At 32.5% G+C, this 27,018-nt stretch overlaps 2 protein-coding genes across 7 annotated transcripts in view; both read right to left on the bottom strand.

The window, feature by feature from the left end:
• LOC129739075 (uncharacterized) overlaps positions 1 to 2,710 on the bottom strand; it is a 59,497-nt gene extending 56,787 nt beyond the window's left edge. The window contains exon 1 of the mRNA XM_055730459.1: positions 2,470 to 2,710. Within this exon, the coding sequence (XP_055586434.1) occupies positions 2,470 to 2,526 (57 nt within the window). The 5' untranslated portion in view covers positions 2,527 to 2,710. The remainder of the gene's footprint in view (positions 1 to 2,469) is intronic.
• Positions 2,711 to 5,207: 2,497 nt separating this feature from the next.
• LOC129752671 (carboxypeptidase D) overlaps positions 5,208 to 27,018 on the bottom strand; it is a 42,396-nt gene continuing 20,585 nt past the window's right edge. Inside the window, exons 2-6 of one of the 6 annotated variants that reach the window (XM_055748440.1) lie at positions 17,490 to 18,275; positions 17,378 to 17,407; positions 16,704 to 17,269; positions 15,969 to 16,454; positions 5,865 to 6,006 (exon numbers count right to left, since the gene is read on the bottom strand). In XM_055748440.1, the coding sequence (XP_055604415.1) occupies positions 16,065 to 16,454; positions 16,704 to 17,269; positions 17,378 to 17,407; positions 17,490 to 18,258 (1,755 nt within the window). In that variant the 5' untranslated portion in view covers positions 18,259 to 18,275 and the 3' untranslated portion in view covers positions 5,865 to 6,006; positions 15,969 to 16,064. Of the gene's footprint in view, positions 6,007 to 15,968; positions 16,506 to 16,703; positions 17,288 to 17,377; positions 17,408 to 17,489; positions 18,276 to 27,018 lie in introns of those variants that run through there. The other 5 variants (XM_055748447.1, XM_055748465.1, XM_055748453.1 and 2 more) reach the window with 5 other exon arrangements.

Genomic DNA, 27,018 nt, shown 5'->3' with positions numbered 1-27,018 from the left:
TGAGGATCCGCCAATGGAACCTTCGGCATTCTCCAGGCAGTTGAATCGATCGGGGATGTGGGGAGATATGATGTGAGTTTCTTCATTACGAAGAAATCGAGTTTGGTGGAGAAGTCGCTGTTACTGGATACGATCTTGGAAGCTAACTTGTGCTTGATGCGCTTCACTGACTCTCCAATTCCGGCAACTGCGATGTCCACGGGGCTTTGACGGGTGGCGAGTTCGTTCGCCAGCTTCTTGGTGATGAAGTTGGACATCGCTGCAGAATCTAGCAAAGCTCTAGCAGGAATCTTTCTACCGTATCGGTCGACTACTAACAGAGAGACTGTCTCCAAGAGAACGGTTGAATCTGAATGCACGGGAAGATTTACTGTTGGTGGTCTGAGCAATCTACTGGGACCTGGATTCGCTTGTGATCCCTCGGATGAGAACTCGTTCGGTGGTGCTGCTTGGACGTGCAACGGTGGTGCTTCGCTTGGCAAATCCTACACAGGAAATTGGCCTGGTGGTTCGACCTCGCTAGTAAACCGTGTTTTTAAATCCAGAATAGTCCAACAAATTGCGACTAGTTATTATTATTTTTTAAACATTTATTTCTCTTTCCAAGGCTCGACTTCTTAAAGGTCTAAAGAACCGAGTGGCGTTTCTACATTAGGACTGGTTCTCTTGTAGCCAGCCTTCATAAACTAAATTTTATCAAATTGGAATGAGGTGCTTATACTTTCAAGCAATGTTATTGTAAAAACTATTAAATATCTCTTGAAGTTTGTTTTCTAGTAAGTCATTTTTCGATCACAACTTTAGAAAATCAATCAGGACTATCCTCCAGCAAACCATTTTTTTTAATTAAAAATAGAAACAGAGTGAATTGAATAATTTCCTCATGCAAGCCATCTTTTGTACAAAACTAATATAAATGAATCAGAATGTTTGCTCTTATAAGCCAGCTTTTACACTCGATTTTAATTTTTATTTTCTAAAATCAATGGAGACTTGTCCTTTTTGAGATCATTAATTTGGATGAAGTCTTTTGCAAGCTATCTTGTTTTAATATAATTTATCAAAGCCTCCTATCAATCAAAACTATGAAAAATCAATTGAACTTTTCCAAAGCCAAAATGAAACTTAAAAAATCATTAAGACTAATCCAATTTTTATAATCGAACATTTCACTGAGGATTCTCTACAAATAAACTTTGGGCAATGACTGCAATGGTTAAAATCCTCTATAAATAAAGAAAATTAGAATTAGAATTAGAACTTTGGGAAAAGCTGTTAAAAAAATAAATATACAAATAAGACGATTTGCAATAGACAAGTTACAATCAAATTTTGGGTAATCAATTGAAAATCAACGTGTAAATTTTATGTAAGCTTAATCTGGATAAATCTTATTTCGGATACAACTTAATAGTTGAAGTTCAAACCTGAGCTTAACAAAATTGATATACATGAATCAGGAAGCATTGAATATATCTAAACCAAAAAGTACTGCAATTCGTAATTAAAATGATATACTATAATATCATGTCATTTGAGCGCAACTCGAAATTCATATAATAAAAAAATGTTTATTATTTATTTATTTGAAACGGCTTATAACATAAATTTGAGCTCTCCGCCATTTTATGAAACGCATTCAAAATTTATTTGTATTTCGGATACAAAATTTAAAATATTGCTACCTAATACATTTTGAATCTTAACTCAGAATCAAAGGGAAAACATAAACTCATGTAAGGAATTAGAAATGCCTCCATTTTTTTATAAAAGAAGATGAGCTTAGAAATCTGATTTGGAAATCAATCAGAGTCATTTTACGTGTTAATTCTGAACTCAAAATTTTAATATACAAAAATTTGGATCCTGAAATCCTAAATTAAAATTTCGATAAACGCATTTCATTACAATTCTCAAAAAGAATCTGAGTTCGGTTTTCGAATTTATAATTTAAATTCAATTTAATGAGTTCTGAACACAAACAAAACTTAAAATCCACAATAAGAAACAGGTTCAGATTCAAAATCCAGATTTAAAAAAAACTCAATTCAAAATTCATGATTTAGTAATCGGAAATCAGAATTAAAATTCTAGAATTCGGATTTTAAAGTTCAGAACGCTGAATTTAGAATTGAAAATTGAGAATTCTTAAATTGAATGCAGAATTCAGAGTTGAGAATAAAAAAAAATTCAAAACTCGATATCAGGATTTAGGATGAGAATTCAAAATCAGATTTTATATTTTTATCTCAGAAACAGGATTTACAATTAAAATTCTAAATGAGATGAATAAGGTTAACTATTACAGATCAAAATCAAATGAAAAATTCTGTTAAATCATCATTTCGAGTTAAAACCCTTAATTTAGAGTGAAAAAGCAAAATCAAATTGTGTAGTTGCACAAAATTTCCTGGCAGGGTTATTAACCCCTTGGATTTTAATGAGTGCTTACGGTTTGTTTATATTTACCTGGAAGTTGTACCCTTTGGTGGAATTTTGCATAAACTCTTCAACGTTTATATCCATGGCTGGTTCCTTCTAACTTCAAATATGCACACACGGCAGATTGTTTACTTTGTAGGCTTTTTTTACTTGCCGCTATCCATTCCCGATTAGAGCCACGAAACGCACCAAAATTCAGCACAGCAGGAAATCGCAATGCCCAACTGACAACTGACTTCCTTCGCAGCTCCTGATAGTGAAGAAGAGTTCAAAAAACGCCACCAAAACACCAACATCGGTTGCTTTGTTTTGGTCCCCGCAAATGTGTTGCCTGGGAAAACTAGAGACATATCTTTCAAAAGGAGGTAAGTAATGAGTGAAAAGGAATAAAATCATAAAATTTGTTCTGATCAATTCAGCCATTTTATTGAGAAGTTTTGATTTTTAAAACGAGATACAATTTGAAATTTATTGCCGGAAAAAGGTTCATTGTCTTTCATTGGCGATTTGGAATTGCGACTAATTTCAACCTACATTTTGATCCTTGATAAATTGGAATCATTGGGACAGTTGTCGAAAAGAAACCACCAAAAACGACCTGATTCCGATTCCTGCTGGCTTAGGGTTGGGGGAGAAATTTTCACGCCTCGCCGCACAAACACGTTGCTCTTTATGGCGATGGAAAATGCTAGCAAGAGTTTTAAAACCGGTTCAACCATTTGGTTTGGTTTCTCTCCCTTTCTCTGATATTCTTCTGTTTCCTGAAATGCTATAAAAATTTGAAAAGAAACTCTCGCTTCCAGAGAGCTTTATGATATTTATGGCAGGTTTCGGAGGCTTCCAGACGCGCAAGTTCGTTTGAAATAATAGGGTGTGTCATGGAAGGTTCTAAGAAAAATTGGCGATATAAAAAAAAGACAAAAATAACAAAAATGACGAAAACGACAAAAATGACAAAAAATAACAAAAATGCCAAAAATGACAAAAATGACAAAAATGCCAAAAATGACAAAAATGACAAAAATGACAAAAATGACAAAAATGACAAAAATGACAAAAATGACAAAAATGACAAAAATGACAAAAATGACAAAAATGACAAAAATGACAAAAATGACAAAAATGACAAAAATGACAAAAATGACAAAAATGACAAAAATGACAAAAATGACAAAAATGACAAAAATGACAAAAATGACAAAAATGACAAAAATGACAAAAATGACAAAAATGACAAAAATGACAAAAATGACAAAAATGACAAAAATGACAAAAATGACAAAAATGACAAAAATGACAAAAATGACAAAAATGACAAAAATGACAAAAATGACAAAAATGACAAAAATGACAAAAATGACAAAAATGACAAAAATGACAAAAATGACAAAAATGACAAAAATGACAAAAATGACAAAAATGACAAAAATGACAAAAATGACAAAAATGACAAAAATGACAAAAATGACAAAAATGACAAAAATGACAAAAATGACAAAAATGACAAAAATGACAAAAATGACAAAAATGACAAAAATGACAAAAATGACAAAAATGACAAAAATGACAAAAATGACAAAAATGACAAAAATGACAAAAATGACAAAAATGACAAAAATGACAAAAATGACAAAAATGACAAAAATGACAAAAATGACAAAAATGACAAAAATGACAAAAATGACAAAAATTACAAAAATGACAAAAATGACAAAAATGACAAAAATGACAAAAATGACAAAAATGACAAAAATGACAAAAATTACAAAAATGACAAAAATGACAAAAATGACAAAAATGACAAAAATGACAAAAATGACAAAAATGACAAAAATGACAAAAATGACAAAAATGACAAAAATGACAAAAATGACAAAAATGACAAAAATGACAAAAATGACAAAAATGACAAAAATGACAAAAATGACAAAAATGACAAAAATGACAAAAATGACAAAAATGACAAAAATGACAAAAATGACAAAAATGACAAAAATGACAAAAATGACAAAAATGACAAAAATGACAAAAATGACAAAAATGACAAAAATGACAAAAATGACAAAAATGACAAAAATGACAAAAATGACAAAAATGACAAAAATGACAAAAATGACAAAAATGACAAAAATGACAAAAATGACAAAAATGACAAAAATGACAAAAATGACAAAAATGACAAAAATGACAAAAATGACAAAAATGACAAAAATGACAAAAATGACAAAAATGACAAAAATGACAAAAATGACAAAAATGACAAAAATGACAAAAATGACAAAAATGACAAAAATGACAAAAATGACAAAAATGACAAAAATGACAAAAATGACAAAAATGACAAAAATGACAAGAATGACAAAAATGACAAAAATGACAAAAATGACAAAAATGACAAAAATGACAAAAATGACAAAAATGACAAAAATGACAAAAATGACAAAAATGACAAAAATGACAAAAATGACAAAAATGACAAAAATGACAAAAATTACAAAAATGACAAAAATGACAAAAATGACAAAAATGGCAAACACGGCAAACATGGCAAACTTGGCAAAAAGGCAAATATTACAAATATGGCAAAAAATGACAATCGAAGCATGAAAAAGAATAATCCTCATCTAGATTCTCGATCATGAGATTCTGAAAATTTTAAAATGCCTTGCTGAGTTCAAGAATTGTATTGATGCCTTAAGTTTTTCAAATTTTTTTTGTAAAGGAAGTTTCGGATCAAACATTACTTAACACAGACAACAACGGAATTCCATTATTTTGTTTATTTCAATTACGATATCAAACCGTGTTTCATAAATAAGTCTTTATCGGTGTGTAGGTGTAGTTTTAAATATATCATAGATCTTAGGTATACTATAAAGAGATTGAGTTTCACTAATTTGCAGTTTGTTGAAGGTTGTTCATTTTTGTTTGTTTGTTCGTTTTAACGATCCAACGCGCGCCTTATCAATCACTAAAATGTGAACTTAAAAAGTTTGCTACTCCAGCAAACAATTCTATAGCATAGGGAATGTGTTTGAATAGTTGTTTTTGTTCTAGTTACTTTTTTGTTTATTTTATTTTTTAATCGAACTTAGTTATCGCTCAAAACATGTTACTAATCTATAACAATTATTATATCGTCATATCACTGGAACACATCGTTTCGCGTCATATTAAATTTATAACTTTTAATTTGTTTGTTTTGTTTTGTTTTTTTTTTAATTTTCACCAGCTAAGGTACTGTCTTTCGTTTGTACGGGTCGAGATTTAAAAGTAGAACAGTTTTCACGGAGCTTGAACGATAATTTTTTTCAATTTCGTTGATAGTACTTTGAGGAATTTTGTCAAAAACAGTCTAATACTGTAAGTCTATTGGCTGCGTAGAAGAATCTATCCGAAAATGTTGTTAACTAAACTGTTGAAGCCGTTGCTGATCGTCGAGAGAATGCCTTCGTCGGCTGCCGGTCCGCCAGGATTTCCAGGACCTTGGGGAGCTGCCGCCAACTGTGGCCGGTACTGGGACTGCGAAGCGGCAATCGGTCGATAGTAGCTACCGTCGTTACGCTGCAATGGAGTGTGGATTTATTAATATGTGATATTTTTTAAACCTAGATAACTAGCATTTAAGTATCATTGACACACATGTTCATTAAATGGAGTCGATTATGGGTGATTTTTGAATTTCTCGAACTCTGGGATCTTAAAAGTTCCGTTTTGGTTCAAACTCGTCCATGATTTTTTGCAAAATTTTTAAGTACGGTTACATGAGTAAGTTTGAAAATTCAAATTTGTATGGATAAATTGAATATTTTCATCTGAAAACGAACAAAATTTTTTTCCTTCTGTGGAATCAAGGCTGTTATTAGTTTTTGTGTGTTTTATAAATTCTCTAAAAGAAATTTTTGTCCAAACAACTTTGTCGAAGATCGCAAACAAAAAAGTTATTGGCTGTTGAACATGGGGCATGTCTTTTGGCATTGAAAAACAATCAATTTAACTGACATCACTTCTAATATCTAACGAAGTGTTGCTTGGAAAAAAGACATGCTATCCCTTTTCAGACACCAGCAGTGCTGTCAGTTGAATTGAATGTTTTTCGATGCCAAAAGACATACCTCTATTCAAAAGCTAATAACTGTTTTGCTTGCTAAGATACTAAGTTAAGGTAACTGACTTTTTTTTTTTTGTTATTTATATATGTATTTGAAATTTTAGACAAATATGTTAAGCGGATTTATTTTTTGAGAATTTATAAATTGGCAAAAAAAAAAACAATAATTGGCTTGGTTCCACAGAAGAAAGTAAAATTTTGTTCAATTTACAGACCAAAATATTCAATTTTTTCATACAACCTTTAACTTAAATTTAACTTTCAAATTTACTTCTTAATTGTACCTTTCAAATTTACTCATGAAAACCTAACTTAAAAATTTTGCAAAAAATCATGGACTTGTTTTGAACCAAAACGGAGCTTTTAAGACCCCAGGGTTTGATAAGTTTAAAAATGACCAAAATTGACTCAGTCTTATAGTCATACTAAACCTGAATTTCAAGAAAGGTCCATAAAAAGATAATAAATAAACTCTCATACACAATACAAAAACTTTAAAGCCTAAATATACATACGCACTTTCAAACACACATACCTTTATTGAGTAATAATTCAAAATTTTGTTATGAAACGTATTTCGAAAAATGTTAGCTTGTTAGCTAATTCTTATTACCATCACCTTTAAAATAACTTAAAAGACATAACATAAAACATATACCTTCATCAACCGTTTAAACTTTTTTTTTGTATTTCGGAGTAGGATTTCATAAACATGCTAATCACTTGAAAACAGGCATGAAATATTTCAAAAACTTATTTTTACAATTAGATATTGAAGTAGCCAAGTATTACGTTATTAACTTGTTATTAATTACTTCAAATGAACAACTATAAAAATAAAATTTATTAAGAAGAATAGGAGATGTAAGGACAGGCGAAGAAAAAGGTGAAATCACAAGGGGCATGAAACTCCTACAATATGGGTATTAACCCTGTCCGCCCCAGACATTTTTATCCGTTACAGTCCCCGGAGTGTTAATTTGACACTCCTGACTAAAACATATACAGGCCCCGTTCGTTTTTGGCAACATTCGATTTTGGCAACATCCGATTTTGGCACATGTGCCAAAATCGAACGGTTTTTAGAAGCGGCATTATCTTTTAGTTTTCTCTATAACAGGACCAATATAATTCAGACAAATACCAAAAAACCGATTTTACGTTCAAAAATGATGATAGAATACAACAACAAAAACAAAAGTTTTTTTAAAAAAATCATAAAGTACTCAAAAATTACAAAAAGGAGAATATTTCAAAAAAATTTTAAAAAAATATAAACGAAAGACTAAAAATGACAAAATCAACTTGAAAATGATGAAGAATGACAAAAACAACAAAAATGACAAAAAAACAAAGACTATAAACAAAACAAAAACAGAGAAAAATACATCAAAAACGTGGAAAAAAAAATTCTAAAAATTCTCAAAATGGTCGGAATTGGCTTAAAATAACGTTTATGATAATAAAAATAGTTGTTTTGTAAAAATAAGAAAAAAAATGTCAGAAAAAACCGTTCGATTTTGGCATCATTCGATTTTGGCAACACAAAATGTTCGGGCATGTTGCCAAAAACGAACGGGGCCTGTATGTACATCTCTCTTGATTCCCAACCGACTTTTACAAAATTCATATTTTTGGAAACCTCGTAATGTCAATCAAATATGTTTCTCAAGCATTAATCACCTACATACAACACTTCAGTTTTCCGTTATTCAAAGTCTAAGAAAATAAAATCCGAAAAACGTGCTTTGGAAAAAATGACTGCAGTCACCTTAAGAATGCTCCAAAAATTTTTCACTTAGTGTCCAAAAAAGCTTAAGTTGAAAGCTATCGTTGCACATAAGAATTTTTTAAGATCATGATCGCGGAAATTAAAAACTGTATCATAATTTTGTAAAGTATCGCAGCGTTTATGTAATTATATCACTGGAATCGGTATGAAATTGGCTTTTTGGTGAATATAAATATTCTCAAAATTCAGTGCAAAGTTGAATTTTAGTGCAAGAATCTCTGAAAATTGCATATTGCCAAAAAGTAAAACAAACATCTGTCTTTGAAAGTTCGTTGAAAATGCTGCGATTCATTGATTGAAAAGTACGGTTTCCACAGAACTTTTTTATATTTTTTGTGATCATGATCTTAAAAAAAGTTAAAAAAAAAAAATATCATTACTAACTTACCCGGTGTGCTTTGCAACACCTTCTACAAATGATTATTTTTTTTTTTTTTAATAATTTTGATTTGATTTTTTTTAAATATCATTATTCAGAAGCTTATTCTTAAAAATGTAAGTTGCTGCTTGATTTTGAAATGTCAATGAGAATATAAATTTGGAAATAATATTTTTAATCTTAAATCCGACGATCACAACTCTTCGTCTTTTGAAACGTAAAACTTTTTAAGAAGTACATGAATTTTTGGCTCATCAAAATTTAAAATTATTTAAATTTAAATGATCGTTTAGGTTTTCATTATTGGAAAAGACATTGAAATTAGTTTTAGCAAACAATTCAATTTCAAACATTTTTATTATTTTCTTATTAAGTGCATTTCATTCTTTCGACTTGTTCGAACATAACCATTTTAAATTTTTGTTGTTAATAAAAAGAGGGTTTATTGTTTCCGAAATTTTACCAAAAACGGGGATACTTATTATCTCTCTAAAACCTTTGTTCAACTTATATTTTGAATTAAAATTGATTTTCGAGGTTCTCTGCTACATGTATACCCTTTAAGAAAGGCATAAAATGGGTCCACATTTTACAAAATACTAAAATTTTGAAAATGATTTGAAATTCAAAAAAATTAACGCATATTAGCTCTTACAAAATTCTCAAAAATTGTTCGAAATAATAAATAATCTCGTTCTGCAAAAATTTGGACCCTTTGGCAAAAAAATGGGAAGATTTGTCTCGTTACATAAAAACTTTCTTCAAAAGTGAGAGGAGTCTCTCAATTCAAATAATCATCTCTTAACATCAAATCAGGCAGGCAGTAAACCAATCTTGATGATGAATATTTCGACATTGTTCTTTTCGATTATAAGTTACAGCACAGAGAACAGACGTGCAAGCTAGCCCACGAAACTTGTGTAAAATTTCCAACAATCGTTTTGAACCAATTTTTTTTGGCTGGGCCACCAGATGTCTTCAAACACGCCAAAGAGAACTGTCGGAAGCAAACTAAGAAAAAAAAACAAAATTTTGGTCAGTTTAGAGGAGTTCGCATGAACTGTTTAGCATGTTTAAAACAAAATTGCTGGTAAAGTTTCGTAACACTTTCGTCCTGTTGCATAACAGAAAAACATCTTAAAAGTTAATCGCTATTTCCTTCAAGCTAGAAGTGCCAAATTGTGGACAATGGGATGCAAAAGTTATACTTGAAAGCAACCCACTTTAAGATGTCTAGAATCAGTTCTGATGGGTAAGACTGATCGTCAAGAATGACTGGATATAGCCGATTCGTCCTCTGATGATAACCGTTCGAGAAGTTCAAAAACTTATTGTAAAACGTTAGTTATTTCAACTGCCTCAGTAGTACAAAAATTTAGGAATGAATAAAAGTTTATCACCGCCCACCGGTACTTTTTATACGGTATTGCTTTTTGACTTTTTTCGGTGAGTGAAACAACTTTGTTTTTTTTAATTTTTAAATTCACGTAACGTTTCGGGTTACTCTGGGGGACATCTGATAATGAGTGAAGAAAAGTAACCCGAAAAAAATTTAAAACTAAAAATTGTTTCACTCATCGAAAATGTTAATAAGTAAAAACCGTATTAAATAAAGGAAGTGAAATTTTGTCTAGTCAAAAGTAACTCTTTTTGCATTTATCTAGCAATTAATTGAACCCATCTATTTTAGAGCAGCATTAGTTTAATTATTAATGAGTTTATATACGAGTACGCCTTTTCGAAAACCGAGCATTTGAAAATCTGATTTGTAACTTTTGAACGGCGCAATAAATGGCACTGTTTCAAGTCAATTTTTAACGTATTTTTTGGATGTCAACATTTGAAAATTTTACACAGTTTTTTGAAGATTTTTTGTTCGAGCTTGTACGTCTGTTCTCTATGGTTACAGTTATTTATACTGAGAGTTCCCCCAAATCGGGAAGATATTACCACACAACAAACACTGATCATATCAAAACTTCTTGCAATGACAATAAAAGATCTAATCATGTCATTACTCCCATGAATAAATATTTAATGAAATTATTTTTTTCAAGTTTCATTATAATTTTGTGAATTTTAAACCTTCCTTTACAAAAACTCCAAACGTCGCCAAACATTAAATCATTTTGTTGCATCATACCTTGAATGTGAGCAAAATTAGATTTAAATTGTTTAGAAACTGTCCGAGTTCTGTCATTCTTTAACATGAATTCATATGGAACCTTCCCTTCACTTTCGAACATTTATTTTTCAATACAAAAAAATATGTGAATATATCGAAACTTGAGCACCAATTCAATAAATATTCTCGTTACGTTCAAATTATTTCGTGCAGATTTTACATGGGAGCCCTCTTCGACGTAAGGGTCCAAGGGGTTAGTAACTATTATAGAAACCAACTCTGGCACCAAAAACCATCAGATGTCAAATTTCATGTGAGTCGGTTAAGAAGATTCTGAGTCTATCTATAGGGAACAGACAGACAGACAGACAAACATTCATTCATCTTATATATAAAAATGGAGGTGTAAATATGTACGTACACGAACTACTCTTGCAGGCTTCATCCGATTTGCTTGCAATTTTTTTTTTGTTGGGTTCGTTTTTGCGCTGAGCAGAACACAACGGAAAGATAATTTCGAAAGTGTTTTTGATGAACCCTTCGTTTCATAAATTAACAAATTTGCAACAATTAATTAAAGCTGTTGTAAATTATGCAGAAATTCAATGAGTCAACTTTTTTCTTCATGGCAATCATGTTTCTAACTTCAAAATACGGATCAATTAAAAAAAAAATCATTCATTCCGAGTATAAATGTACAAACTAGACCAACTTCAATCTGAAAAATATGAAATGTTAAGGCTTATTTTTCATAATTTTGACGTAGTCCAATTCGCACCGAGGAAAAAAAAATTGACTGGAAAAAATATTTTCGCATTTTCAGTAATGCAATTAACGCAATTGAATACAATTTGAAGATTTTTTTAAATTTTTGTCTGATATAATGGCCTTTTATTAATTGTTGCAAATTTGCAACATCATGCAACGGTAGCACCTTTAGTTACGTATATGGGCTACGAAGTGTGTTTTCGAATGTTTCATCGTTTAAACAGTGAATATGTTTTCCGTTGAAAGTATTATTATTTGAATGTTATATTGTCATGTTATCGAAACATTTTTAAAAATAATGCAGATCCATTATCCTCTAACTGAACAAAATGGCTACCAAGTGTAGAAATATGGGAAAAAACAGTAAAAAATCTCTTTGAATAGATCATCAACCATTCGTATCATAAAGTAAAAAAAAGGCATTAATTACGAAATCTCGTTAGAAATCCTGCATAAAAGTTGAAAAATTGTTTTTCCAAAGGGACACATATGAACGTATGTTGTATGTTGGTTATCCACCATGGGTGCACGGATTCACTGCAGTTTCTGCCTAAGTATGTTTTTAAATGTATTCTCAGATTATTAAGTTCGATAATATATTTCCAAAGGGTCACATTTAGATTTTCTGGGTTCGAAATAAATATTTTCACATTTTTAGTAAATTAATTACTAACATACTTTTTTCTATACTAGTATATTGAATTTTTAAATGCAAATGCATTATATGTTCTCAACATTATACAATGTAGTACCCTAGTTTGTAACATGAGTTCCATAATGTGCTTCAATTACTTTTTATCATTTAAACAGTATTAATGTTTACAGTATTAATGTTTTCAAAACGAATGTGATAAGGAAACGGTGCATGATGGTAAAATAGCAGTTTCATTTTTGTCCTACTTATAATTCCGTTAACTCTTCTGAATGTGTACCGTCGGAAAATCGCTTTCGATATTGAACCCTAAACGTTCTTCTTCCTTCTTCCAAATTAGAATCAAAGCTAACAGTTGAGTCACCGCAGCTGTAACGGCTCCTTCCTCTACTAACATGGATTAAATAGTGATCCACTCGGCAAAATGAAACTTATAAGTAAATTGCCTAAATAAATAAACCTATGATTAAAAATAATCAACAAAAGTTATATGAGTGCATTTTGAAGGTATTTTATCCATCGGTTTTCTTTATTAGGGAATATTGAAAATATTTTTTTTTATTATTGGTGTTTCAATAAACAATGAAAATTGTTTCTTCAACAATTTGTATTCCCTGATTTTCAAGTTACTTGGTTCTTTGCAAATAAGTATACCATGAACTACAATCACTTTTTCTGTTATAATTCGTTGTTGTCAGCCGAGAATGAACTTTTTTTTTTAGATTGTTGTATATTGCGCTTAAGAACCATGAACACGAAGGTCATAAAAACACATAAAATCTTTCACAAAATATAAAGTTACTGAAAAAGAACTGGAGATTTGTCGATCTAATTAATCTCAATAATGCATGTAAGCACATACTTAGGTAGGAACTGCGGTGAATCCGTGCACCCATGGTGGATAACCAGCATACATAGATTCTACCCCCAGCTAAATGGTGTCCAGACACAAGGTTTACGAAGTTTTTGAGCTAAAACTATGGTTAATGCAAGATAAACTAAGAGTAAACATTTATATCGAGCTGTCTTGTGTGAGGAACAAAAAGGTATAACCATTTCATGTTGTTGCAAATTTGCAACAATTAATATTTTGGCTAAATACTCAAAATGTATGAAAATTTTATTTTTTCATTATTTTTCCCTTCATGTACTCATCATTGCGCACTATTGAGAATTTTTTCAAGAAAAAATAAAAAATCATGAAATGAAGGGTTAATAATTGATTTTCAGTTTTTATTCGTATAAAATAAAGTCATGGCACCAAATTTTACATTTTTTTCATTCAATCCACCAAGAGTAGAAAGGCGCCAAAAGCAATCAAGGCTTACTGATGCTCATCAATCTGTATGTATGAAGTTTTGGCACCCATTTTCAAAGCCAATGTACTCTTCACGCACCACTGAAATGGATACTTGGATGTGATTGTTTAGCTTCCTTATGGAGTTAAAAAAAACGCAATAAGCCGTTAAGAAACATATATCCGAAAATAGTCATTTTTGCTTCAAAATCAAGGCAACTTTAGCATTTCAAAGCTTTACCCAAAACTTGCCAGATTGCCCAGATATTTGATAAAAAAATTAAAGGGCCCGATCCGGCCGTTCAGTCCAGTTGTCCTGGTTTCGAATTTTTCCGGATTTTTCATTATATTTGAAATCAAACAAAAATGTCTAATTGAGTCAATATTTTATTGAAATTTCGAATATTTTATGAATTATTTTGAGCAAGTTTTACATAGTAATCATGACGGTTTTTGGATGCTTAAAAACTATTTAAAATCTGTTGATGTGTTTCGATGAATGATTGGGTGCATTTCTTATTGATTTTTTTGATTAGTTAGTGAGCTTAGCATAGATTTGCTTGGTATTGCCTGGATATTGGATTGAAACTTTTGATATCAAATGTCCGGATATTGTTTGGTTTTTAGATAACACAGCCCGGATTTTCCTGACCTGGATACGTACGGGGAACGGGAATTTTGATAACCTCAATTTTCAACCCCGTTATTCTGTTTTGTAATTTTTCCGGCCATTTAAAAGAATGTCATATCACCCAAGGAAAATAATATTCTATGATATGACTGTCAAAGTGTTGACATAACAAAAAAACGCTTTCTTTTACAAAATCTTCTGTTTATATTTATGGTACAACAATAAGAACGTCTTATTGTTAAGTAATTAGTATAAGACAACCATGAATTGATTTGCTTGGTTTTATAAAAACGTTTTGAATGTATCTAGTTATTTTGAGAATATAATGATATCAACTTTGTGATTTTATGAGGGTTTCATCAATGTTAAAAACCAATTGGAAAATTAGGAAACGTTAGATAATCTCCACTTTTTCCTTTCATGCTTAGATGCTGAGAAACCAAACAGAGTCAAAAATATAAATAAGGTCAACTTTGTAAAACGTAAGCTCATAATTTGATCCAACACTCAGTATAAGAAGCCAGAAACAGATATTTGATTCAATAACATCTTCAAGCACAAGAAGCTTGGAAAATAAAAATTTTAGTCTCGATCCAAGATCCAAAACAGAAAGAATAGAAATGACTAAGTTTTGCGAAGAATTTTTTTGAATTTCATCTCTAATTTTGAATTCAGAATCAAAATGTAAAAACTAGATACCATAACCCTTTGATTTGAAATTACTGTGAGTAAAAAATCGATGAATTTATTTAATTTTTGAATTTTCTTTATTCAGTACTCAAGCAATCATTTCTTGATAAATATGATAGTATAAAATTGTTATGGAAAACATCATCAAAAAAATTTGAGTTTTTAATGCAGAGTACATATAACAATATAACATGCATAAGAGATAACAAAAACCAAAATGGAATATGGAGATTTTCTTGAAAAAAAAAAAATAGAATATACATTTGCGGCATAGAGAAGACAATTCATTAAAACTGTTTAAAATGACGATACATTTTAACAAAACATTTTTTGGGCAATTGGGGTTGATAGTAACTGAAGATATCAGTGTCTCGGATCCTCTGTAAATGAAGAATATAATGTGAACCGGAAGAAAACTAATTTTTAAGTTTATCCCGAAAGATATTTTTTTAGACTTTAAATTACGGAAATCTGAAGTGTTGTAGGTGAATATTATCTGAAAAACATATTTGAGTTACATTGTGAAGATTCCAAAAAATATAAATTTTGTAAAAATCGGTTGAAAACTCAGAGAGATAAAGCAGTTTTAAGCGAGGAGTGTCAAGTCGACACTCAAGGTCTGATTAGGAAGGTATTAATCCTGGGCTTTCAGGGTGCGTTCATAAAAAAGTAATTATGCAAAATTAAAGATTTCAAGAGTTCATTGAGGGTCCCCGAAGAAATTTGTTTATTTTGGTGCACATGAATAAAGTTATAAGCAGCACATTTCCAATAGTGTCGTCATAATGACACTCAAGAACGGATTAGGGTTAAGAGCTGCGAACTTGTCTTTGTTTGATTTCTCGCGATTTTGTTTAGTAATGTTATTATCACCTGTGAAAATTTGAAATGTTTCAGGTACTTACGAAATGTACCAAAGACATGAACAGAACATTTGGTTAGTTGTTGTATCCTGCATTTAAAAGGTGAGAGTGTTGAATATTTGCAATAGGTTAGGTTCCCACTTCTCCAAAAACTACAACTACCACAAAACCTTAAACCTTACGAGTTCACACACACTTATCATTATTTGCATATTTACAGTGAAGCACCTCTACCGGGCACATCCGGTCAGAAACAAAAAAACGATCCTCCCCATCCAGCATTCCATTCGAACTCGTTAGGTCGGCGACCCCTTTTAGGAAGTGAAAATCAATCGATCCCCAAACTCTCCGGAATTGGCCTGGGGTGGCGTCCAAGTAGTAGATCTAGGTATCGAATTGCTTGAAGCCTTCGTGCTCGTTGATGTAGTAACAATTGGACTGTCTGTAGTTGTGATTTCATCAGCCGATTCTTCCAAACGCTCATCTACTGGTACAGATTCGAAGCCCGGATTGATCGAGACTAGGTCGGCGACGTTCGGCGTAGACGTTTCAAGAGCGGCAATATTCGTTTGGGAGCTTGTAGTGGTAGTGCTGACGGTGCTAGTGGAAGTGCTGCTGGGTGTTGTGCTGGTAGTTGTGTTCGGTTGGTGCTCTGAAGAATTTGTGATCGTCGCATTCGGATCGATTGTTACGGACGAAGCCGGCTGTTAATGATGATGGTTATAGGGTTTTAAATTATTTACAAATAAATACGGCTGAGGTTGTCCGAGGGTTTGGTGAGGAAGAGAAAAAGAATCGTTTTGTACACGATGTACAGCGGGGGTTAGTGAGGCGACCAAATCCGGGTTGTTTTTTTGTTGGGTTAGAGAACTATTCCATTATATTCGCTAGTAAAATTTGCATTTGTATTTACACGGTTCAGAATCGGGAGTGTTCTATGAGGCTAAGCTTACCTTCGATGGCTGCATTGTAACATTAAGTAATGTGGGATGTTGTTCGACAACCATAAAATCTACGTCTCGTGGAACGAACCCGTCGGCAAACACTTCCAGTTTGTAGACTCCCGGCAGGAGAACTCTCCAGAATTCACCATACTTGGTGGTACTGAAGCCCACATCTCGACCCTTGATCTTCAACTGGGCACGCTCAATCGGACTGCCGTTGGGATCCATGACAAATCCTTGGACCCCTCGATGAGCCTCGGCAAGGAACTTGATCATTGACAGTTGATTATCATCCCAGTATTTGCGCAGCTCATACGCCGGAGGGAATTTGCAGCAGGAAACTTCCAGCGTAACCTCCATACATCCATGCCAAACGTAGTTGAAGTCCTGCATACCTCCGGTCAACGGATACCATGCAGCGCCATTGGTGATACCATTCTCGAACGATGGTGAAGCCGATTTGCAGGCAACACCTCGGGCCATCTTGCCATGGTTGTTGGCGTAGGTCAGCGATAGATGCTTGAACACGTCATCATCCGGAGTTAGCGAAGGCTGCGATACGTAACTATGGAACACTGAGCTCAGAAGGGGTCATGTTGGAGGGGAAGAAAAAAGTGATAAAAGGTATGAGTACCACATAGAATATGATCAATAATTCAATTTCAACAGTTATCAAACCTCACCGGCACAGGTCGACGATGATCGACATATTTCTATTGGTTCCGTGTAAGCATGCGTCAAAAAGTCATCGTCAAATATTAAAACCCAAAACCTCCAAACAACACAGATACTTACTGGCATTGGGAGTGTTATCGTAGGGGTAGCTCACAACCAGTGCTCCACCATGCAACGATCCACTCAGAACGAACTGAATCTTGTTGATCCACTCCTTGACAGCTTCTGTCTCCGGCTGCGATCGCTTGTTGTTCTGCTTGAAGTAATCCGGGAAGTTACGGTTCAAATCAAACCCTCTGGAGTTATACCGTCCCTGACCACCATCGCAAGTTCCTTCCTTCGACGCCGCATAACCATCAGGGTTCAACGAGGGCAGAATATGAATCCGGGTGTTGTCCAGCAACCACTTGATGTACGGGTCAGTGGTGTAACTAGTGATCAAGTACTGGATCAGATGCAGCAGCAGCTCCCGTCCAACAGCTTCGTTTCCGTGGATGTTTCCAATATACTTAACATCCGGTTTTCCCAGCATATGCTCATAGGGCGAAGCCGAAACAACCATCACCCACAAATCTCTACCCTGAACTGACTTTCCAATCGAATACAAGGCCGTCAAGTTCGGATAACGGGCCGTAGTCGCCCGCAAATACCGGGTCATTTCATCATGATTGTGATAAACGAAATCCAGCGAAGCTGTATCCGGATTATAGGACCGTGGTTCACTGATCACCCGGAAATTCGAAGGAGCCTGGGCATACGCCGGGACAACATCCGCCCGATCCTGGCTGGCCATACTGATCTGATCCGGAGCCGGAACCGTGATTGCCAGCGTCAGACCGGCACACAGCGCCACGGCCATCATGGCCATCGATTTGTAGAGCAGCATCATGGCTGCCGGCAGTTAATCTGCAAATAAAAACAAACGAAAAATGGGCCGGTTAATGCTAAAACCTTCACAGTTAACTTCAAACGAAATTTACTACATATTTGTCAGAACTGAACTAACAAAAACGTCTCAATGAATACTTTAATGATTGCAAATAGAGTAAAAAAAATGCTTCCGCAAGTCGATTCGATTCGATTTGCATGCACACATCGCGCAACCCTGACGAATTTGCATATCAAATTTACGATAATCAAGAAGATCGATCTTTACTGGATCATTAGCTTTACTGTACCTTAGCTGAGGCACGCATCTATTCTTGGAATTTAAATATTTTGTTAAGGGTGATGTTCCTAGTCAAAATAAATGGGATGCAAAGAGCTCAAATTCCTTACCTACGACAATTACAATAAAATGTTTTGACAAGTTGGAAATTACAAACAGTTTCAATCTACATAGGTACATATTTCCAACAATTCTAGCAAATGTTGATATCATTCGAAGGCAACTAATTTATTTGAAACACAATTTTTTTTCATAGTTTTATTGATTAGCCTCTTAAACTCTTCAAGATTTTTTTTAATCATTTTAAAGTTAAATTGATTCAAATAATTATAACAGAAAGTCCAAACTGAAAATCATGACTTGACGTGGGAATTCGATTTTTTTTATTGCAACTTTAACAGTGCGTTTTGTTCAATTCATATCTTCTGATTGCTTATTTTTTCATATCCCATATACCTATAAAACTATTGACAAAAATGAAATCTTTGAAAATTATACAAGATTTGAAAGGATTCAACAAAGAAATTACCTTGCACAATTTAATTTTTTTTCTAATTTTAAAATTTCATGAAATTTTTTATCGAAATTTTTAAGGTTGCTTTGATTTAAATAAATCTAATTTGTCTAATACGTATATCGACTTCTGATTGCTTCAAAATAACAATATAAGGTTGTTGAAATTTTATTTTATGCGTTTAATGAAAAAAGAGACTAAAAAATTCTTAATCGTTTTTTCGCATTCGAAGACTGTAAAAGTCATGGAAAAGGGTTTATTTGTTTATTTACTTATTTCACTGAAAATTAGTAAAATTATTTGAAAAATATTGTCAGCTGTTAGAAAGATTCACAAACTTAATAAACAGCACGGAGTTAATAAAAAAACGCGTCGAACCTACAAAAGCCAATTGAAAAAAATCGTGAAAGGATTATAAATTCAGTAAATTGAAGATAGTAAAGAATTGAAACTTAAACATTACGAAAAAAATTTGGCTGGCTTTTGAAATAAAATATTAAACAAATAGATAAATAAATCGAAAATTAAAGAAATATTATGAAAATTGTCCAATTGAAATAAAAAATATTAATCAAAAAAATTGACACATAACCAAAGACTAACTTGGCATAAAAATCGAAAAACACCTTAATATTTCGAAGAAACATCATAACCTAAAGAAAAACCTATATACCGATTTTTAAGATTAGAGAAACAACCTTGATTTTAAAGAAGTTCACAATTGTAGGATAGATTTTCAAATAAATCTACTGCAATCTGTCAATTAATCATAGTTGTAAACTAAACGATTGCGATATTTCGCGAAAAATGGCTTTTAAGACAAAAAAAAAATAAGTTAAAATTTAAGTTAAACAGAATAACAATTGAGCATTAAATTAGTTTTTCAGAGCTGTATGGCATGAAAAAAATCATCATTACCAGAAGAAACAAATTAAAATGTTCGAAATGGATGAGAATCGAAAAAAATATATGGCCGTATATAAATATTTGTATTGATTTTTTTTTACTTTTATCTCAAACAAAACGGGTAACAACGGCTGAATTAAAGAACAACTAAATGACCTCGAAATAAGATAAAAGCGTTAACCATTTTGAAATGACTTAAAATTCATTGGAATTATTAAATTTAAAACTGAGTTTTATTGAGAAAGGCCTCAAACGATTTCAATATAACTTTTTCCACATTGACATAAATTGGAACACGACTAAAAAGTCGCGAAAATTCTCTTAAAAAAATTAATTTAATCAAAAATGTCTATTTAAATTATATCTAACTGACCATACTAGTTCTCATTTTGAAACTCAGTCAACTGAAGATAATTTTAAACGTACCTAATATTCGGTGCTGTATGCTTCTGTTATGGCTAGAATATAAAATTTCACTTACACAAAAAAAGAACTTAACGTTATCAAAAAAAAAACTCTGTCTTTTCTCAAATTGATTTTGAATAAATTTGCTATCTATTACACATGGAAACAGCATTTTTGATGCCTTTTTTTTAAAAACTGTTTTTGGAAGACTTTCGCGTCCTGAAATCGAATCATTTCCCAGATATTGTATATCAGCTGTTGAATTAGTGATATGGCGTGTGGAAATTTGAAAAGTGATCGATAATTGATAACTAATGAATCAACAAACCTACAAGAAAAACTAAAATTAATTTTGAAATTATTTATTATCCTCCATTCAACCAAGGATACAGATTTTTGTAGATATTATAGATGCAGAGATAGTTTAAAAAAAAATAAATTCTACATTTTTTAAAAATTTAAATAGATAAAAACTATTCTAAATACGAGAATTTGATATTTAATATTTGAATTCATTTAAGAACTTTGTTGAGGACTGAAAAACGATTGGACTTATTGTTGAAGAAATATCTAGGGTTCAACTTGGGTTCAATTTTCTTAAAAATTTCGTCAAAATTGCCGTTTTTAGCAAAATTGGAAAAGAATAAACAATAATAAAACCTACTCGCGATCTTCAGGAAAGTTTATCATTAAATTAATACTTTTAATTAACAAATGTTTGTAATCTTTTACAGTTTTGCCAAAGAAGTGCACACATTGATTAAATGAATTTTTCCCAAATTTTTCAAACTTATTTCGAAATCAAGACCTGCTAAAAAAAAATCTAAATCAGTTTTTAAGTTTTAAGCACTTCGGAAAAATGTAAATTTTGTTGTCTTGTGTTATCTGAACTACATAATTGTGTAAGAATAACGCACTGTTGTTAGGGGGCATCCATTTATTACGTGACGCTCCAAGGGAGAAGGGAGAGGGAGTAAGCTCAAGCGTTACGAATTGTGACATAGGAGAGGGGGAGGTACGCTCCCTGCCTTTCTTTCGAAACATTTCATTTTTAATCTCAGCTTTTTTGATGTTATGCAAATTTTCTAGGGAATACAAATTTGTAAGCTTCAACATGATTCTAATTGGTTTATATCTTTTCCTATCTTTGTTCATCTTCTTCTTCTAACACCAACTTGGCCAAAACTTGTAGGCATCCTGGAAAATGAAAACAGTAGATATCTGATACACATTCAGAACATGCATTGCAGATACTATTTCCCGATCAGAAGAGAAAAACTAAATTATATCAAGATGAGATATTTTGATATTAAATTTTTTCCTATCTGGATGAGTTATAATTTAGTACTCGTAGGATGTTAAAATATCTCAAATTATATCAAAAAATCTATACGATCATAGCTAAATTATATCAGTTTTTGATATGCTCCTATCAACATTATATCTCGTTCAGATAGCATAGTTTGATATTGGACAGAACAAATTATATCGAAATTATAACTAATCAAGATATGAGTGCTTCGAGAAAATTTTCTAGTGGAAGGTCAATAAACCACATTGTTTGATAAAAACCATGCCCCATTTTTGGTTTCCCAAAAATTTGATTCAATTTTATGAATCTGTTGAGCGAAACTCGTTAATTTAAGGTTTGAGCCGTTGACTTCGATGTCCGTGTTTCAGAAAAAGTTGAACGTATATCAAAGTAAGATATAATCATTTTATTTTAGCACAATCCGAAAAAAATCTTGATCAATGAATATGAGCTCAACCCCATTCAAGTCTGTCAATCAGAATAAGATATAATTCAGATTGGAGATACTTAAAACCGAAAATATTGAGTTCTTAATCATAACTGTATCAGATGTAAATATCTTGGTGAGATAGGTTTGAGTAATTATTTTGATATGCTCTCCTGATCGGGTTACTACGCCCAGGCAACGCAAAAGATACAGAAATAAGAGGGAGGAACGAAACATGGATTTCCTTGCCAAACGCTTGATTCAATAGAATTCGGATTTGAAGTAATAATGTTAAATTTGCAAAGTTGGAAACCAAAAAAAAACTTAAAATAAAACGGTATTGATCTTACTCGAAATTTTAACAGTTTGACGCTTATTCCACAGGTAATCCAATCTTTGATTTCTTCCTCCCTGTGTTCCAGTTGTCTTTGCGTCCAATGCTACACAGTGGGCCCGGCCTAGTTAAGATGAGTAGTAAATGAACTTTTACTACTCACCGGGATGCTGACAAGATCTGGCTGTGTATGTATCATAAGCATAAGCATAAGCATATTCCACAGGTAATCCAATCTTTGCCACCATTCACCTTTTCCAGTTCTTCTCAGTAAATGTTTCACAATTTTCACTGAACCTCTCGTTCCTTCAAACTATTTAGATTTTTTTTCCTTATCTTCATGATGATGTAAAATATTTTCGGGAACGACTGTCAAACGCATCTTTGAACGATCGATGCTTTCTTAGATTCCTCTGGTTTCTGAGAGAGACTTTTCAAGATCTGTATTGAATATTCCATGAAATAACCGTTGGAAAGCCGTATATTAGACCCCCAAGATTTTAACATGCAAAGTATAATAGTTCCGACTAAAGAGACGAAATGTAACGATTGGAATTTTCCATTTTCTGTCAGTGTCATTTTAATCGAACAGAACAACAATGTTGCAATCTCATTATTTTGAAAGGGATCAAATGGCGAATCTTTGTTTACAGTCTCTTTAGTTCCGACGGATATTACTAATGCCGTTTTCGTTTTCTCCACTGGCTTATTGCTTTAAGCTTAAAGCGGTAATCGCTACCCACTAACTGTTGAACAATGAAAACGTAAACCGAAAAATTATTTATAATATACAGTACCCGCTTGTAAATCGAACGTTTTTCAATCCAGCAAGCTCGGTTATCGGACGTTTTTTTGGACCAAGTCAAGCCTGATTCGCTCCACTATAAATGGATAAATTTCTTCAAAAATGATCCACTTAAATATCAATTGTTTTCAAAAAAAATTTCCGTTAGCGAATGTATTTTCCATTGAGTTAATTGTTTCTAATTTAAACACGAAGATTGTGGCGATTAGCAATTCGGTCAGGCAGACGAGTTTTTTTTTCAACATTTTTAGCCTTTCATAACTGATTCATATTCAATTTTATTTTCTTATATTATGTTAAACTTTGATTGAAGTATCAACTTGATGATTAAAAAACATGATATTTGACGGAAATTTGAAGGTTTTCCACACACCTTCAGTAATCGGAAGTTTCCGGAAATCGGATTTTCTCTGGTCCCAACAACATCCCATAATCAAGCCAGTACTGTTTTCCAAAATAACATGTTATTTAGATGTACATATTACATCGGATAATGCCAATACAGTTATCGGATAACTTTTAAGAACAGCAATGAGCAAAAAAGCAACAATTATTTCACGCATGGATTTTGTGAAATCTCGATTCATTTATTTAAATATTTCGTAAACATGGTTCATTTTTTTTTCTTGTCCACTGCGATGCAATTTTTGTTCCAATTTTAATTTTTATGGCGGGAATGCACATTTTTTATGATAGGAGCGTATCAAACTTGGATATTTATACAATTTCTATTCGAACTGAAATCGGAAGCTAAATCGAAATTTAATTAAGGGGGGGGGGGGGGGGGGTGGTAGGGTCTAACGGGATTAAAAAAACACCATTTTCACGATTTTTTTCTAGAGCTATTGTTCGAACAAATGTATTTAAATTGTTTGCATTATACAAAGCATTGTTAAAAGAACATTTTGTAATTTTTTCGTAGAAAAATATCGAACAATGGGTCGGTGACGGATGCCTTTTAGAAAACAAGATTTGCGGTGGACACTGTATCTCAGCACAGAATCATCTGTGGTCAAAAAATCAGAGTTGAATATTTTTAATAGATGTTTTTCTGGGCCCCAACGTTTTTTTTAACTTTAAAAAAAATTTATGAAATTTTTGTGGTTGTTTGAAGTAAAAACTACGATTTTTCACGAAAAATTCCGCCATTTTTCACCTGTAAAATCTCCCCAAAGTAAAAAAAAAACAAAAAGAAAACCGTTGAGGTCTGGCATTTTATATGCAGAAAATGTGTTCCAAATTTGAAAAGACTCGGATAAGTAGTTTTCAAATGACGATTCCCACGGACTTTAAAAATGTGCTTTCGAGATAAAAGCGTTTGAAGTTTCTGCTCTTGCTTTCTTGCAGTATTAGATAGGAGGAGAGAAAGGCCTATAATTTCTACAGTGTTGCTTCAATTGACTTGAAAATTTGACACAACTTTTTTTTTTCTTTTTTTTTTCAAGTTGAAATGATGGGAATAGAAATAGAGCAAGAAAAATGATTATGATCACATGGGAGAACTATTCCCTTCATTCCGATAGACATCGACACTCAACCGGTATAATATTCATACGCCAGGTTGGTCTCCTGTAGTAGAATGTTAATACATGGGCCCCGGAGAGGCGCAAGATGTGGGTTCAAGTCTCACCGGGAGGCAAGGCGAATTTTTTTCGCATGTTTTTCAACATCGATTTTCTCTTATCTAGTCCCTGAAATTTCATCTAAGGTGGATTCATTTCTCTACATTTGACACAACATTCTTGAAATGTTTTACAATAATAAAATAAAAAAATAAAAAATCGATTTTTTGAAAGTGTTAGACCCTACCAATTACCAATTTTTCTTATATAAAAAAAACGTTAAAACAAAACACATGTTGCAGTGTTCTTTTATATAGCTTGTTTGATTAAAAGACATTTAAATTCGATTTTCCAAATCATTTAAACCTCAAAAAAACAAATGGAACTTATCTGTTAAATTTGGTAGTGCACTAAATTAGTATTTGATATCATTTGATTGAATAATAGAATTTTGTCATTACAATATAACTGTTTCAACTGGTTTCAAGTAACTGTATCCAAGTAACCAATCTTACAAGCAATTCGCTTTTGTCTTTTCGTTGAGTCATAAGTTTCTATCGAATTTAAATGCCTTTTAATAGAACAAAATATATAAAAGAAAACTGCAACATTTTATTAATCAATTAAATGTTATAACGTTTTTTCTATAAGTAAAATAGGTAATTTTTACATAAAATGTGTATTTCCAATCATTCAAATCTCTACTAGTTCCACCGATTTCCGCGCTAATTTTAAATGGAAATGGTTCCGCTTAACTTCAAAAATAATCACAAAAAGGGGGTGTTGCGAAAATGTGCACTTTTCGATGGACGAACCTTACAAAATTGCCATTAAAATACACTAAATGCTTTCTATAGAGCTTCAGAAACTTCTATACCCATCATAATGTATGAGACAAATGTAGATCGTGGCTTTTTACAACTTTGTTTCAAAGACAGCGAACCATTTTATCCAACCTACAACGTGTCAGGTTCAAAAAACTGTTTTTTGAAGAGATTTTTTTTACTTTGACTGTAACTTCTGAGGGTGATGTGATAGGACTTTGACATATTCGACAAACTTATGTATTTTGATCAGATAAACAACTTTGTCGAAGACATCAAAGCCCTAATTTGAAAAACAAAAAAGTTAGCATTTTTATCTCGCTATCGGTGGACCCCTCGGCAAAAATTTTGATATTAGAATATGCTCCTTGTAAAACTGAACAATGTTGCTGAAGACATCAAATGTCTAACTCTTCATCCCTGGGCGCTATTAATTTCGTACAGCTAGATTGATGTTCTGCACCACTGTGCAGTGTAAGGGGTCAAATTGAGGGATGGTTGAGGGTTAAAAAATAATAAGTTTTCGTGCGAAAAAAACTCCTCTCAAATATCTCTGGATTTTTTTAAACTGCAAAAAATCATTAGTTTCTATGTTACAAAAATGAATCCAATTTTTAATTTTAGAGAAAATCTGAAGACCCCTGGCGCAAATTGTCAGATAACAAAAAAAAAACTTTAGTAGTTTTATAAAGCAAAGCCCGAAAACAAGCAGTTTTATTTTTCTAAATTATCCCCAGAAACGTGATGTTTGTCAAAAAAATCATCGTTGAATTACTCAAAAATAAAAAAAAAGTTTTCTGAAATAATACGAGAAAGTTCATAAAAATAATAAAATTATTCCAATTTCGATTCATGATTTTTGGATGGTATTGTTCGGCCAACTTCTCCAATTGACTTTAGCCTTCACTAATCCATCATGACCGCGTGGTTGTTGTACCAGAAAAAAATGGTACCGATAATTGAGCCGAACATGGACATTAACGAAGTGTTCTGATGCATTCGTCATTAGAAGCTCTCTGAGCGCTGCGCTGTGCCCGTTTCACATCGCACACATGCGTCCGCCATTACGAAACCGCCCATCATGTTGGATGATAGTTGCGCTATTTTGAACCTAAACATTTCCACCAAGCTCAACATCCACGCTTTAGTAAGCCTACATCTAACTAAACATAAAACCCCGGTGGGCTTCGGATGGTTTAAGTTTTGATGTGATGAGTTTACGACGAAGTGCGGCGCACAAAAATAACATTCATGCGATGACGAATGGACGCACCCGGTAAACATGGGTTCTACTGTTTATACAACGTCGAGTCAGTTGAGCTAGTTGCTTTCGTTCCATCCAGGACGGAAGCATGCCTGCCTTCGACGATTATTTAACGCAACTTCATTGTG

This window comes from Uranotaenia lowii, chromosome 1 (genome assembly GCF_029784155.1).
Source record: "Uranotaenia lowii strain MFRU-FL chromosome 1, ASM2978415v1, whole genome shotgun sequence".
Lineage (NCBI taxonomy): Eukaryota > Metazoa > Arthropoda > Insecta > Diptera > Culicidae > Uranotaenia > Uranotaenia lowii.
This window is presented reverse-complemented; position numbering and strand designations above follow the sequence as displayed.